The sequence below is a fragment of the Synchiropus splendidus genome, chromosome 4 (genome assembly GCF_027744825.2).
Source record: "Synchiropus splendidus isolate RoL2022-P1 chromosome 4, RoL_Sspl_1.0, whole genome shotgun sequence".
Classification (NCBI taxonomy): domain Eukaryota; kingdom Metazoa; phylum Chordata; class Actinopteri; order Syngnathiformes; family Callionymidae; genus Synchiropus; species Synchiropus splendidus.
The window spans coordinates 14,689-31,554 of NC_071337.1; the positions used below are offsets into that span (position 1 = coordinate 14,689).

The 16,866-nt window shown below is 46.3% G+C and overlaps 1 protein-coding gene across 1 annotated transcript; it reads right to left on the reverse strand.

Annotated features, from left to right (window-relative positions):
* Window positions 1-5,787: 5,787 nt before the first annotated feature.
* On the reverse strand, window positions 5,788-15,968 carry nrf1 (nuclear respiratory factor 1). Its single transcript, XM_053863919.1, has 12 exons — window positions 15,863-15,968; window positions 13,735-13,830; window positions 13,514-13,658; window positions 13,060-13,174; window positions 12,815-12,941; window positions 12,263-12,403; window positions 10,734-10,892; window positions 10,396-10,611; window positions 10,224-10,322; window positions 9,998-10,155; window positions 8,500-8,621; window positions 5,788-6,803 (listed from the first exon to the last, which is right to left on the reverse strand). Exons 2-12 carry the CDS (start codon window positions 13,801-13,803, stop codon window positions 6,643-6,645), a joined length of 1,512 nt encoding a protein of 503 aa, XP_053719894.1. The 5' UTR covers window positions 13,804-13,830; window positions 15,863-15,968; the 3' UTR covers window positions 5,788-6,642.
* Between the last annotated feature and the right edge of the window lie 898 nt (window positions 15,969-16,866).

Consider the following 16,866-nt stretch of genomic DNA (forward strand, 5'->3'; position numbering starts at 1 on the left):
CGGTCGACAGCAAGTGCTGCAATGTGGACGATGGATGGACAGAGGGATGTCTGGATGGATGAGAGATGATGGATGGAAGCGTGAATGGAATACGAACACATGGATGATAGACAGGCGACGGATAGCTGGATGGATGAACAGATGATCCGTGATGTTGCGCAACGGTCAAACTATCACAACAGATTGATGCTGGAAGGTTGGGGGTGTGAATACGTCTTAAAAAACAAGTAACAAAACCCCAGACAAAAGGGCACTTTTCTGTAATGACTTTGACTTCTGAACACGCTGAGACACGTTTGGTGGAGAAGGTGCATCGATACGTGGAAAAGGGCTTGTAACCTATTGCTGGGACTTGACAGGACTTTCAAGGGAAGTTGAGGAGGAGGTGGGTTCAGAGTTGAGAGGCGCAGTTGTTCTCACCCTTCAACAACTTCACTTCTCCTCTTGTTGTTGCTTTAATTCTCTCTGGCTGCAGCGTGTCTGTTTAGAGTCAGCCTGTAGGTGTCGCTGTTCCATGAGGCTGACGTACGATGCTTCTTCTTCTTTTTCCGACTAGACGAGAGGAAAGACTTGTAAGACACCCAAAGAAGGAGTGTAAGGCACTCCATTAGAGGAGTCTCATGCTATACTCCAAGCAAGCTCATGTTTAGAGACTCCTGGGGGCCAGGTGGTGACCCTTGACATGGAGCATCCATCTTTGATTGGGTTAGCGTGGTTAGCTCAAATTTGGCTACACTCAAATGTTTGCTAGAATTTCCAAGTCAAATTCAGGACCAAATCAAAACATTGACATTTGGTCTAGGGCCCTTGTTCGGTCTCTAACGTTTGCTAGCCTCACTAGATGGTGAGTCTGAGTCACAGATCACGTGACAAGAAGCTAGCTGTGGATGACACCAAATATGGCAGGTCTGAAACTGAAGCTCCGTCAATGAGGAGGCTAGGACCCAAGCAACATGGCGGGGAGCCCAGCTTGTGTCAGGTGCAGCATTTGTCATCAACTTTAGCCAACACGCATGACACACGTAACAAATGCTTGTTTTAGCGAGGACAGAACAGAGTACACAGCCAGAGTGTGTTGATTCGCATAAGACAGATAATAATAGTGACCCTACCCTTCTCACACTTAGTTTGAGAACCGGGAAACTGATGAACAAAACATAAGACAAAATAATTCATCAATAAATAAAAGCAACAACAAGACTAATGGAAATGTGTCCATTCTTCATGAAACAAGGGACTTGACTGGTTTCTCTCCCAGAATCTAAATGGAATGTCTACATTATTTTGCCGCTAATTGTGGCTGCACTAAAATTGAAAAAGGTAAAAATGCAATGTCCGTCTTGGAGGACTCGGGTCTCGGGAGCGTGTGGGACTAAGCAGAAAGCAAAGAGTTTTGGGGCTCTGAGAGGTCCAAACTTCTCTGAATGCAGGACGACCATGTGGGAAGCCTGGCGTCCGAGAACGTTCTCAAGATGACCGTGTGCAATGCTGATGAATTTATGATGAGAGCATATTAGGTTCTCTCTGCCTCCATCAGCCAACACTGGGTTTCTGTCTCAACAGTGTGGTGTCACCTTACCCTGTGCTTTCAGTGCAGCCCCCCCTTCTCTGCCACTGAAAGGGAGCCCGTCTTTCTTCTGTGCTGGTGGAGCCGGAACGGTTGCGAAAGCTGCGGCGGCCTGAGCGGAGCAGATCTGGGTCAGGGGCTGCTGTAATGTAGGTGACAGGGGGATCTGAGGATTAAAACCTCTTTATCTGCATTCGCATAAATCCCGCTTTATAGCAGCGCTCCGGTCGCGGCTAATATCAGAGTATTGTTATCTGCGAGGTGTCTTGTTGGACCCTCCAGGTGAGAGCTCGGAACCCTGTGAAAAACTGTGATTCCTGCTGCAAATAAACCGGTACAAAAGCCTGAGTCATTGATTCATGCGCACTTCTGTGGTTCCTCAGATGGAGCCGGCGTGTCACGTTTCACCACATGCCCCTCCGTCTCACATCCCCCGGCCCCTTTCCCTCGCACGCACGCACGCACACACACACCCTCCTGTCTTCTAATGCGGTAGCATTAGTGGAATGAGATTATGGCAGCTCTTACGCAGCGTCTGGACAGGAGGTGGGCAGAGGTGTGAGTCGGAAGGTCGGGATGACAGTGGGCATCACTTCTGAGAACTTGACCGAACAACGTTGGAATAAGTGGGATAACCCAGAGGTCATTCCATGTTCCAGGAGGGTGGTGTCCTGTCGTGATGGCATGCCAGGGGGAACGCGTGTATTAAGAAACGATTAGTAGAGATTAAAGCTCCTCTCTGCCTCACGACTGGGAGCAAGACTGACCATCCCCACCCCGGTGACTTGGCGCTGCCCCGCGGGTCAAAGAGACGCAGCGTCTCCGCCTCACTCCTGGACGATCGATACAGCTGTCTGCTGGGCCAGCTCTGATGTGATGAGTGCTGGAGGAGTGGTGAGCTCTCATGCTGATAACTGCCTCTTCTCTCTGACCGTCCAGTGAGGTGACGCGGGACCAACGCGGCTCATTTGAACTCGGCTCCATTTCCACATCTGATTTGAAAGAAACAAAATGATCCAGGTCATCCCTTTTTTAAAGACTCACGTGACCACAAAAACAGAGCACTTCCCACCTGACGGCTATATTTTACAACCCAGTAAGGGAAAAGATGAACTCCATTTGAAACATGGCCGATTGTTTTGCAAGAAATCTCAACACAGAAATCTCCTCTACTGGACATTTGTTGTGATTTAGTGAATTTATGCAACCCTCTATAGTCCTCGGACGAACAACAAAAGATTATTACTTAGCTATTACTATGGTTGATCACTACTCAATTACTACTAACAAAAACATGAAACAAGGGACTTGACTGGTTTCTCTCTGAGAATATGGATGCAATGTTTACATTTTTCTGTCGCTAAATGTCCATCTTGAGGACTCAGGTCTTAGAAGCTTTGCTAACTTTAGTTAGCCGACAATTTGACTCACTCGCTGGTGCGTCTGAGACACAGATCATGTGACAGGAAGCTTGCTGTGGACGACAAACACCTATAAATAAGGTCGGAAACTGACAGCGGTGTCACTGAGGAAGCTTAACCTGTTGAGACCAAAAAAATATTTTAATCAAATATTAAATGCTAGATATTCAGCCAAAAGAAATTTGTGACAAAGACTATGACATAGATCACAAATGTTTTACAGAGGACGGAACCGGAATCACAGTATGTCGGTAAGCATGAGAAAATGTAAATAAAAATCAATGATATTTAAAAAAATAGTAAATAAACATAAATAAACACATTAATAAAATAAAGATAGTAACAGTGCAAATGAACAAAAACAACAGAAAAAGTATTACTAAGTGATTAAGATTATTACTAATGAAAATGTGTTCATACCTAATGTTACTGGGGACTTGACTCGTATTCGAGAATCTGGATGCATTTTCTGTCCTTATTGTGGCTATATTACAAAGAAAGTTGGTAAAAATGTGATGCACATCTCGAGGAGTCAGGTCTCTGGAGCGGAAGGAATTTCTACAGCCATCTACCTCAGACTCACTGCTGCCAGCGAGCATGCATTGCGTTCAGTTGAAAAAAAACAAATGGTTCTATCATAGGTTCTGGGGCAGGTTAGGGTGAACCTCAGCTGACTCTGTCTAGCTAGTGAGAAGAACAACAAAGACAAATGGCCTGGGAACCTACCTGCTTTGCTCCAGCGAAGGTTTGGTGACTGAATGTCTTCCTCATCTCCAAAACACCTGGAGAGTGCTACGGGGTGGAACGTAAAATAGTGGGAAGATTTCTACGTCCTAAATTATAAATTATATTTTTAAAGACTACGTATAGTACAATGTCAAGGGAAACATTTGAAACATGGAGTTGTGGAATGTGAAAAGTGGAATGAAAATAATTGGGAAAACATGAGCATTCTTGTTAAAACTACATCAAAGTACAGAAGGGGCAAACACTCCAAGCTGGAAACAAGTATCCTGAGGAAACGGTGGATGAGTCCTGTATTTTTTTTAGATCATAAGTCGCCTCAAAGTAAAAATAAATAAATAAAAAAAGTCAAAAAATGCATCAGAAAGTATCACTTTCAGGGGAAATGTATTTTACAAAATCCACAGCATGAAGGGGTAACACTACAAAGGTGCTTCTGCAAGTTAATTGTACTCATTGGTCCAGACATGACGTGGAACAACGCGTAAGATTGAATTGAGCCCACTGAGAAACAAGGAAGCGATGACGAAAGGTGGGAGAATTCTCTCTCAATCCAAGATGGCCTCCCCGAATGTAAACAGGATGTAGAAGTTTAGGATAAATAAAATACACAATAGGAAAAAAAAACACATTCCACAAATGTGTCATTCCTCTTCATCCTGCCTGTTTTCTTGTTGTTAATGGAACACATATTGATCAAGAAGTTTCTCATATTCGCACGCATGGGAACTGCTTCTGTGTGCGTCGCCATCTTCTTTTCCGGCCACAATAACAGGAACACACTGAACCCGGCTGTGGTGTTTCCCCAACTCGGACTTCCCACTTTCTAGGGAACTGGAACGCAGCATATGATTCATATTGTGTTTTCCTTGTTGTGACTACTATTGATACTACGATAGCAATGACTTAGCAGAGATTTTATGAGAATAGCACAAGTTCATGAATTACTGTGTTATGTTTCGGTAAAGACACAACTAAAATGGAGGCAGAGTTGAGGATGAGGGACAGAAGGGTGCCACGCTCGCTAGCACCACTGGCTGGCAAATGTTCAGATAATAATGAATCCTTATTGCCGGGGCTTTGTCCCCCAAACTCCAGTTTGAGGGGATAAGAGGAGGTAAACTGAGCGCTAACGCGTCAGATTGATGTGTTCACAGGAGTGCGTGTTTTATGAAATGAAAAACGGCAGGAGCCGCAGGTCGACGGCGTCAGCCCCGACAAGCAGCAGGGACTGTGATGGCTGTCTCTGAGCGAATGGCTGGGCTTTAATCTGCAGCAAGTGGGATATCGACGGATGGCGGCCAGATTAAAGCCTGGACGCTGCTCGCTGTGTTCTACTCAGCAACAGAAGGGCCGTGCCACCAAATCCCAGGCTTTAAAGCAGAAGAGGTCCTGAAGCTTATGATGTAATCACAGCCCTGTCTGTCACGGAAGGGTGGGTGGTGGCTGAGCAGAGGAGAGTGTAGAGGTTACCGCCGTTTTGGCTGAATGTTGCAGGGAGAGGGTGGAAGACGGTGGCATCGTCTCTCTGGTCCCCCTTCAGCCGGGACAAATGAGTTGCCAAGGGGTCGGCAGTTTAGGGGGTGATGAATGAAGCACCGGAGAGAGAAGTTCTCGTACGACTGGGAGGGAAGAAATGAATCGTTTGAAATTAAAGTGGCAACAAGGTCTCCAAAATTATGTTCAAGACACCCTCAACATTTTCCTTCCGATATTTACATTGACAAATCTGTCACCATCTTCTCTTTTAACTCCAATTCGAAGCGAGGAGAGACCAATGAGAGGTCAGCATCGGATCACATGCTTGCCTGCAGTCCCGAGACTTCCATTCAATACCCAACTACACTTAACCAGGTCTCAGAATACTACTTCACAATGGACGGCTCTGGACAGCCCCAGATTGTTCGGCACCCATAGACCAGATTAGTAAGTCTATTGACAAGTGGTACAGTCATAAATATTACAGTTCATACTTGAGTGGCTCTGTATGGTCTGTGGGTGTCAGCGGGCGTCACGATGAGATGACAAAGCTTCAGGAAACAGTGACTTGACTTTCAGAGGCCACCAGACGGCACTGTCTGCTGTAAAATGGACTTAAACTTATCAATGAAACCTCTCGTCATTTCCAAAGCAAGAGAGCCATCTCGAGGACTTGGATACTGGTACCTCATCTGCCCATCACAGACGTCAATTTAGAGCCCACTAGATGGCACTCACCATGCCACGACCTTTAGCTTTAATCAACTATTCTTGTCAAACTTCTCAAAGCAAGAACGCCACCTAGTGAGTTCAGAAATTGAGGCTTGACCACTACCACCACACAAAAGAAAAGGTCACACTGTTCAAGACCAAGAGACATTGAATGGACAACAAACATTTTATTGGATGTTCTTGACACAAGTCTGGACATTCCACCATCAGCATCACAAACACTGTTCCATCAGAAAATGACGTGGACTTCTGAACACTGGCGGAAACGTCGGTTCAAGTTGAGGACGATACAAAACTTCTGGATGAGGCTCCTGAGGTTCATGCGAGCAGCACGGGGCAGAACATTTTCAGGTTTTGCTAAAACATAATGGGGGAGTCTGAAGCTCATCAATGATAGGCTGACTAGGCTTCTGTGTCCTAAAACAGAGCACATTATGGGGAGACACACTGACTGGACCGCGGGCAGATGGGCCTCCTGTTTCTGTCATTTTTGGTTTCATGAGTCAAAACGATATAAATAGTAAACATTTGACATCACAGCGCTTAAAAACATGGAGCTAGACGGAAGGGAGGAATTCATGGTGAAAAACTCTTGACACAGTAAACAGTGCATTGGTAACTCTCCAGGCGATGTACCTTTAAAACCCTCCGACCCCCGTCGGATCCGCTCGTTCTCCCGTCGAGTTCGGTAACTGGGGGTCACTGCTCCAGCGTCACCACCTCCACCGCCTGCCCGTCCAGGGTGACAGTGTTGTCGATGCGAGTGGCGACTGGAGCCATGGCCACCTGGACGGGTCTGTTGCCCTGGGCCAGGCTGGTCACTACAGTCTGGTACATGCTGACTGGGATCTGGACCAGACCTGCAGGGCCGAGAGGAGGCTGGTCAGGACTCCGTTGAACCTGTGAAGCTTCCTCTGCACACAAGCGGCAGCAGAAAGTGCCCTCTCCTGTACACTCGAACGGATGAAGGCAAATCAGTGACAACAGCCACAGGCCACTCCAGCTGGTGCTCGCCACTTCTTCTGGCCCTTCAGTGATTAGCTAAGGTCAACCGTCCGTGGAAGGACTGGGTTTGAAGGCTTCATTTGTCCCAGCGAGGACCAAGACTTGTCTGAGCGACTCGAACGCAGCGGCGAGATTCACTCTCAGCTAATCATCAACTGCTGAGTTGCTCCTTCATGTGTACCGACACGATCTTGCAGATGAAGATAAGATCCTCGGGCTCGACAGCTGGTCCAGTGATTAGACATGGACTGATAATGGAGTGGATCAAAGCTTTTAGGGGGGCGATGAGGGACGTGCTCCCTCCAGTGAGCCTGGTGTGTGTGTGTGTGTGTGCGTCCTGTGGCTGAGATTAAAATTGCCTGCATCAACTAAAACTAACTTAGAATGATGCTTGTAATCCACAAGGAAGCTGAGTATTCATCCACAAATACTCAAAATAATGAACAACCCCTCCTCCACACGCGCTGTACCACCATCAACTGTTGCAGTGCATTTCCACTTTATGGGAAAAGTGTTGTACCCAATTAACCAAAGCAGCAAAAATGGTTCAAAGATTTAATCTGACCTGCAATGTCTACACTATTTTTTAAGTCCCATTACGTGGCCACACTGTGACTTGGGGGGCCTGACTTGGCTCCGGAATGACCATTTCTCCCCGTCTCCTTTGGTCCCCATCACCAGGTACAAACCAGCAGCTGCATAACTGACACGTGGGTAAATGGTTAAATGGCTGTGTTGAACACTGGTGGGTGGACTACAAACTTCCACACCTCAATCTGTATCTGACTGACGAGGCATTCCTGTTGCAAATTCTCTGCCCACATTTTGGAGCATCAAATATCTTTATATAAACCATGGTACCTCTGTGAGGTTATTTAAATAACAAGTGAACCAGATGTAGGCACCAGCCATTAGGGCAGAGCAGCCACTATCAATGGGCCAAGAACCCAACATGCCAGAAGCAGCTCACCCACCCATCCCTCCGTGTTGAACTGGACCTTATTCAGTGGAATTTATGATGCCACCCATGAGCTGTCCAGATCGCTCCACACCCCAACAATCTAGGGGGTGGAACTCATATTTACACTAGCTTCCAGCAGCGAGTCAAGATCTCCCTTCACGGTCTGCGGCTTCAGAGCACCATCTGTCACGGCAGGAAGGTTGGAGTGGAGGAGGGTAACACCTTGTGGTGAGCAGCACTGCAGGCTGATGACAACGTGTGGTTTGTTAGGCTTAAATCTTGTGGCTCATAATGGCCAGTGGCGGAGACGGGCTGTTGAAGCTTCATGAAGCCTCATTTTCAGAGCTCAGCAGGTGGCGCTCTCAGTTTGGAAATGATGTGGAGTCTGAATATGAAGACATCGTTTCATGAAGCCTCAACAGTGAGCAATCGGTTTACAGAACAGGTGTCTTATGTCTACGCTAGGGATGTGATGAGGGTACAATATAGTTGTGTATCTGGTTTGTTGCACCCGAGTTAACTGGCTAATCCCATGATTGCTATGTTAATCTCATAAAACAGTTATGATCAGTTGCGTAAAAAGACCTTACCTGTGGCGTCCTGAACGCCAGCCAGCGCCCCGACAGCAGCTGCTGTTTCAGCCAGAACGATCTGCCCGCCACCTTGTAGCGTGGCCTCCGCTAATGTTGCTACAGCGTGAGCAGCTGCCTCACTGCAACACACAAACACAACAGAATAAGGGACACGGTTTTTTTCAATGAAAGTACGTTATTTATCTCAGATAGTGAACCCACGGATGTACAGTGATCAAGGCTCAAGGCAGAGATCTAGTGTCAATATGTAGCAGTGTGTGCAGGTTTAAGAGGCTTTGCTGGTGTGAACTTAAAGCAAGTCTGTCACATGGCACTTTAGAGCAGGTGCTGAGGGTCCAACAAGGCCGTTTTATTAGCCAGATCTATCGAGTGGAATTACCAGGAGCCTATTACAGCTGCTTCGTTATGAAGCAGTCCAGCTCTTCACAGCCTGATAATCACATCAGAGATGGAAACACAGAGATGCTGTCCCACAGGTGTGACTCATGCACCCAACGCTACACTACAGCAGGACAACACAGCTTTCTGACTGGTAACGTGAAAGCTGACAAACATCTAGAAAATCGGTTTCACGCTGCTGAATGGTAATGTAAGCAAAATCATGGGCAAGTCAAAACCACCGGCTTGTTAGTGAGGTTCTAAACACCCAGCTGACAAACTCCACGGCTTCTGTGGCTGGTCCCCGCTGAATACAAAAGTGTCGACTGATTTCCCTCCAGAAAACCTGCACACTAACAACACCTGAGCACAGGAGGCGGTGCTGAACCGACAGTCTTCTTAATGTCGCAGCAGATCAGGGGAAATTCAACTGCACGGGCACAAAAATAGCATTTTATAAGCAGCCAATTGTTAACCACAGTAAACAAATCGGGAACTAGGTACCTCATCCTGTCAGCATTCTCATGGAGTAAAAGATATAAAAACCACGATAAAACATGATGAAAATAAACTTAAACTTAATTCACTTTATTTTCTTCATGACAAAGATTGTGAAAACACACAGGGCAGCCTCTGCCTCCCACTCCCACCAGCATGGCTCCACTATACATGTTGTTCTGCACCAACCAAAAACCACCTGAACAGCCCATTCCTGGTTTGGACCTGACCCGACAACAGTCCAATAAATCCATTTGAGTGGACATTTTCTCTGCTTTGACAAGATATTTATTTACAGAGTCACAAACTTCCATTGGCTTTAGATTAGGGAATATACATTACATGTGTATTAGCATTATATTGGTCAGCTATGTATCATTGTAAAGGAGTGATTAAGGCTTAAGACTGACTATATTTGACCATGGAATGGTAAGCAATAGGTCACTCAAAACATCAATGCAATTACCGATTATTGACAGTAAAGAAACAAGCATTTCTAGTATCGATGTTGTAATAACTACACATTGCTACGGTTGATTGAATCAACACATTAATGTGAAGGCAAGGCGGACCATAAAAGCACAGTGAGACTTGTATCAGTGTGACTGTTGCTCCCCACCTGTTGAGCGCCATTGTGACTGTAGCCCCAGGCTGCATCTCCTGAGTGGCTGCGACGGCAGCCTCAGCCAGTGAGGCTACTGCCTGCGTAGCCTCTGAGGCCTGGCTGGTCTGGATGGTCATCTCACCGCCCTGGAGGGTGGCCCAGTTTTGTTCCACCTGCGGCAGACAAGACCACAATTCTGTCTTAGCTCAAGAAAATGATGTTTTGCAGATAGCTATTGTACCTCTCCATCAGTCACAGTGGAGTAGTTGACTTGCGTAACCGTGACTCCAGGCAGCTCTGAAGCATCCGCCAGCGTGGCAACTGTGTGTCCCGTGCCCACCTGAATACCAGGTCGAAACAAATCAACACTTGTGTGTGAGTGAGGAATTAGACAAGGGCTGCTGAAGACAAACCTGAATCAGTGAGACGGTTCCGTCTGGATTGTTAATGGTCTGCACCACAGTTTGGGATGGCACCAGGTGAGCGATTCCCTGTGCAGTGGTGAGATGGTGTTGCGTGCTGGTTGCTGTGGGGATCTGTTGGTCTTCAAAAGCATATAGGAGGTCTTCGCGGCCGTGTTGCTTGTAGCAGTTCTTGACGATCGTTCGCAGCGCCTGCGTCCACGACACCTGAGACAGCACAGTTGTGCATCAGATCCAAACTCTCCAGTGAGAACACATTTCAGCTTCTTCTATCAAAACCATAAGCCTCAACAGTGCTTCTGGGTGGACATTTTCAGAGCTTTTCGCACCCTCTGTTTCTGCTCCTCTGTGCGTACATCACTGCGAACGTTCGCCCACGGAATGTCATCGGGCCACCACACGGGCTTACAGCTTTCTTTACCCCAGCCGGGTTTCCCTCGACCCGTCGAGTACTTCAGCATCTCTGGAATGAATGCTCTCAGCTGAGCCTGCAGAGGGAACAGTTGGAGATGAAACAGAAGTGTTTATACATGGAAACAACTTTTTAAAGACAGATTCAACAAAAACTAATCCAACGCCAATGAGTACAAGATCACACATAGTATAAACGCAGAGTATAAAATGACACAAATAATTAAGTATTATAAAAAAACAAAAACAACTGAAGGTTTTCAACACTGTCACACTGTGTTGAAGGGTCTGGGGCTGGGCTCAGCCAGGAAAACCCCCTGAACACTAGCTGGTTACTCTTGAACTGCACAAGCTTTGCCTCAGGCCCAGACTGAGGGCTGTCTGACACATGAACGTGCATGAACTTCCGCCCGTGTGTGAACGCTTGTGTACAGAGCCAGATGGCCTAATAACAGTGACGGCTGACTTAAGTGGCTAACCCTACCCCCCCCCCACCACTGTCCCTCACTATAGCCCTAATCCTTCAAGTGATGGTACAAATGGCACCGAGGGAGGTGTATGCATTTCTTTGTTAACCAGGTCAGGCCTAATTAGAGCTTCTGGAACTGGGATTGCCTTCTACAGACAGTAAAACCTAACAAGCCACTTAAAACAGACTGCAGGTGACCCACAGAATCCCAGGTGACTCTCCCCATGTTCTGCAGCTATTCCTCTGAGGACCAACGACCCCTCACCACCAACACATGGCGTGCCCACACAGGGCTCCTCCCCTCCACCTTCTACTCTTTCCACCTGGCTTGGCTCGCGTCAGTAAAGCAACAGGTGACACTTTGTAATGTCATTCCACGACCTCCAGAAAAACAAAAGCAAATTAAAGCAGACCCGCATCACCAGCTGGGCTCGAGGGGTCGGCGCTCTCGCGGGATGCAACATTGACGAGGCTGCCTTGAGTGCATCAGCAGCACACGGTGGAGCGAGTAAACAGGCTGCGCTCCCTCGGGTGGAGGAGCAACTCAGTGGTGAATTACTAGAGAGAGTAGTTTAATCTGCACTTACTCTTATTAGCCACACAAAGCACCTCCTCGCCTGAAGCTTCTTCCTAAGATCATCAATGAAAAGACTGATACCTTTGAGTTATCATATTTTTATGATATAAAAACAGAGCCACGGACAAGTAATGTGAATAACAAGGTAAACAAAATGAATGAAGCATAATTTAGAATGATTTCTGGTTGAAATCGTGAACTGGAATTCTCCTCCTATTGCAATGTATTTGTGTGCTTTTTCAATTCCATAACAACACAAATGAATATTTCACGCTCCCCGCTTACATTTGCTTTTTAATGTTTTAAAAGAGCAATGGAGCATTATTGGGCTTTGTGAGTGACCCACATCGCGGCAGGTCCATATCCACAGGCAGCTGATACATGACGCACCAAACTCTCACCTGAGTCATCTTGTCCACAGAGACTGGGATGCCGTCAATGGTGAGGGGGGGCAGATCAGAAGCAAGTTCTCCTCCAGTGGGGGCGTGCTCAGCGAGAGCGTTCTCCAAGTCTTCTAGCATCATGCTCTTGTATTTCCTCACCTGGAGGACAAGCCGATTTAAAAACCATGGTACACTTCATTCAAATGTTTTTAAAATAGAGTTCTGGGACAGGTCATCAAATATGCTATAGGAAATCATCCAAAATAAGCGGGATTTTCAACAATTTTGCTTTGTCCGCAGATCGATTGGGAGTGTGCCTACGATTTTTTTCATTGAAAATAAGTGTTAAATGAAAACAGCTTCACTTTCATCAACCAGCTGAAATCCAAACGTAGAACAAAGTAACTGACATTGTTATGCTAGAATTTTCTTGCCATTTTTTTTCCATCAACACAATCATTGTTTTTTGCTTATCACACATATGTGACAACGTCTGTTCAAACAAATTAACAGTAAAAATGAGATTTTAAAAACACATAGCAAATGAGTATAAAAACAAGGAACACTTACCACATTTTCTAAAGGGGCAGCGCCAAAGACCTTGAACACAGGGTTGGGTTTAGAAGGAGAGATACACAACACGATGGCCTGCTGTCCCACTCGGGTTGTGTACTCATCCAAAGTGGCCCTCAGTTTTCTGGGAAGAAAATAAAAGTTCTGAGCCTCCAAGTAATTAATCAGTCACCAACATATTTGACTCAAGCCAAGGTGGAAATACAAATTTGCATTCACACCTCAGGATGTTCTAAGCTCACCTTAGCAAACGGGTCTGTTGCCTCTTCCGAATTGAAGGATTGGATTCAAATATATGAGGCCGCTTCCTTTTCTTACCAGTCGCCACAGCAGCAGCTGCCGCCATCCCCACCGGCCCTGTGAGGAGAGGACCACACACTCGGTTCAACTAAGAGCAAAGGGACTTTCAAATAAATAACTACCTCGAAGAAAAAAGGTTCTAGGAGTGTTACATTAAATTGATCTTAAACCGTTCCTACAAGATCATTTGATGCTTCAAAGGGATCAAATGCCAAAGTAGTAAACTAGCGCCATCTGCTGCTCATTTAAAGCCAGCGCACCAAAAGCAGCACTACAGATGGAGCAATGAAAACATTGGGCAAGTTTTCCAGTAGTTTTATCATTAATTAGTATTTCTTAGGAAAGTATGTATTTTTAAATGTTCTACACTATACTTTGTGATCTGATGGCATTTACCTGCTGCTGCTAAATGAGCAGTGACCTCATCAGTGCCAGCAGAGTTGAGGATATCTGTGTCGTCATATGGATCATCATCCGGAGACGACGTGGAGTCTTCATCAGCACTTAACATGGATGCATCAGTGAATGTTGTTACATGGACCTACAGAAGGCACAGAACAGCTGTGTGAGAAGACCATCAGATTATGAAAGTGTCAACGAAACATGGCAGTGCAGACCTGCTGGCTCACAGCGTTGGCCTCAATTGTGGTCATGTGTTCTGTGTGGTGAACGGAGTGCTCTTCCATGGCTGATATCTCAGGTTCAGAATATCACTGAGGGCAAATGAGAAGATACATAACACACTGAAGCACTTGGTCTGGGCTGAATGAGTCTGAACTACCAAATTGACATATTTAGAAACTATTCCACAATGGCTCACAAGTCAGCCATTAATAAAGAACGCATACCACAAGTAAGCACAGCAACATTTTTACAAATGCCATGACCTGTTCATTGTAAAAGAATTTATTCACTTGTAACCTGAAGTGAGCAGGATTTCTGAGCTACAAACAATAACGACCGCGTAGCAGTCTTTCCTTTGCTCTGGCTAATTTCATCGTGTCATAAGAAAACATAGATACACTCGTGATACTGTATTGATATTTTGTGTCCACTATATATGAATAAATGCTTAGATATTGAGGCTTCTGACCACAGGCTGGCAGTGAATAATATTCCACTTCCCCATATAGCACTGTCCGTGTGAAGGATCTCACGAGTTCATACATCGTAGGCTAATATAATTGGGATTCTCACAATTTCAGTGCATTGTATCCAACCTGCGTCCGTACAAGATACTAGGAGTAGGCATGCGCCAATACATGCCACTCAGGTAGAAGTAAACAAACTGTTCCGATATTCTGAAAATGTTTGTAGCTCTACTGGGATTTCATTTCATCCAACAATAAAGCACTTTTGATGACAAAAGGGAACATAGAAAGTGAATACGTTTGATGCATCTGGCACGTCATGAGTAATGTGTACATACAGTATATGTTTGCAGATGAGACCATTCTGAGTTCATGTTGTGGTCTCATGCCAGAACGAACAAAACATATATTTCCATTACTTCCTAGACTTCCAAACTTTGCAGGATTTAAATCAGTTCTTTTCCCCGTCCAAAACACACTGGTCGTTTGGGAACCGGAACCAGCATGGATCTGTCCGTGCTGGTATAAAATGACTCTCAGACAACTGTTGAAAGATGAGTTAAGAGTTTTTTTTTCTTCATTTCTTTACCTTGTTTACATTTTCATACTTCCAAGTATCGCAACATATTTAGTCACTCCTCTATCGAGACACGCACTATACAGTCAGACTCCTGCCAGTACACCTTTAACTTAACTTAAATATGGACTCAACCATGTCAGAAGGGTGAGCAGATAACGTTTCTCTACAAGGAAAACTGTAGAGCAGGGAAATCTACACACACCCAAACAAATGAATTTCATGCTTGAACACAAACTTTGAGAAAGATATTTATTGAGATTATTTTAATCGAAAGCATATAGGCACATCTTAAAATCCTGTATCAACGGACAGCAGCGGAAACAGTCGGTTAGCACCGTAGTGCATCACTGGGACTTGTTTGTCAAACTTGTTACAGTTGTATAGACTTAGTCATAGATGACGCATCTTATCACTACCCTGGAGGGATTGACGTAAAAGTTTAACTTGAATTAAACGGGGGCTCACCACTGCAGTGGACCTTCGCCTTCAGTTACTAGCGTGCTGTTTGACTCATTCACTCAACAGCAAGCAGCAAAAACCGACACATGTTGTTCATGAATGGGAGGTGGTGGTCAGGAGACTCTTTCACCGCAGTGTTTGGTTGAAGTGTACCCGCCACCTCCTCGTCTCCTGGTAACTAGGAACAACTGCACCCCGCAGCCGGAGCTATGCTAACAACATCGGGCTAATCAGCTAATTCCGTCCCGCGATTGAATGAACTTTCTGTGTTCGATGAAATATAAAGAACAACTTGGTACTGTGGCGGCTGTCGGGGTGTCAAGCCAGAGAGTGCGCCAGTGAAGCCATTCCTACGGCAGCACTCGGCACCAAAGTGGTGTTTTAGAAGAGCAAATGCTCCGTGTTGCAGCAGGCCGCCGGCCTGCGTCAAAGCTAACCTTCCCCGGGAGCTCATGTCGCCGTGCAACATTCGCCTGTGCCAAAAAGTCAGACACAAGGCGCGCTGGCGTCCGACATCAACAGTCGCTCCACAGCTTTCAAATGAACGCTGCCGGGTTCGATGATGCGGCTGCGCCGGGGCAGAACGAGATGGAGATTGCGCGGTAGGGCACTAACCTCAGAGCGGCTGCGCTACTTCGGGCCTGCGCTGTGCGGAGAGGATGGAGCTCAATGGCGGCCAGAGGGGGTTGACGCGGAGCAACAACAGTGCTGCGTTCAAGTACCGCCCGGATCCTCACCACTCACCGTTGTCAAACACGCGGTCGAAGCCCAACCCAAATGATACGCCGATCGGATGACTTAATTGATGACAGTTATTTTCACTGTTTGTTTGCAGTCGGTCATATTTAATGCACAATGTAACTGTAACGTTTAAACCACTTGTTTCATCCCTAAAAGTCAATATAAATACAATATATGAAGACTTTACTCTGATGTAGTTTGTCATCCGTTAGTTTTTAACGCTATACAGCCTCACGTTGTATCGTCGTTGATAAAATAATGGAACATAACGATTTTATGGGACGAGACCCGTGACAGAGGATACATTTCTGACAACCAGTGAAGGCATCATCCAAAGCTAACGATTCAAAGACTCCGTCGCAGAGTCTCTGGATGAGTCGTGATGCTACAGCACTCACTGCTGAGGCAGCGAGTCAGCTCCTGTGACTCCGTGAGTCGTGATGCTACAGCACTCACTGCTGAGGCAGCGAGTCAGCTCCTCTGACTGTGAGTCGTGATGCTACAGCTCTCCCTGCTGCTGAGGCAGCGAGTCAGCTCCTCTGACTGTGAGTCGTGATGCTACAGCTCTCCCTGCTGCTGAGGCAGCGAGTCAGCTCCTCTGACTCTGTGAGTCGTGATGCTACAGCTCTCCCTGCTGCTAAGGCAGCGAGTCAGCTCCTGTGACTCCGTGAGTCGTGATGCTACAGCTCTCCCTGCTGCTGAGGCAGCGAGTCAGCTCCTCTGACTGTGAGTCGTGATGCTACAGCTCTCCCTGCTGCTGAGGCAGCGAGTCAGCTCCTGTGACTCCATGAGTCAGCTCCTCTGACTGTGAGTCATGATGCTACAGCTCTCCCTGCTGCTGAGGCAGCGAGTCAGCTCCTGTGACTCCATGAGTCAGC

What these genes read in the sequence shown, in the direction of transcription:
- nrf1 (XM_053863919.1), bottom strand. Translation starts at nt 13,803, where the DNA reads ATGGAAGAGCACTCCGTTCACCACACAGAACACATGACCACAATTGAG. An exon ending in GAACCGTCTCACTGATTCAG is followed by an intron (nt 10,323 to 10,395) that starts GTTTGTCTTCAG and finishes CCTGGTATTCAG; the next exon opens with GTGGGCACGGGACACACAGT. An exon ending in GTCACAATGGCGCTCAACAG is followed by an intron (nt 8,622 to 9,997) that starts GTGGGGAGCAAC and finishes TGTGTGTTGCAG; the next exon opens with TGAGGCAGCTGCTCACGCTG.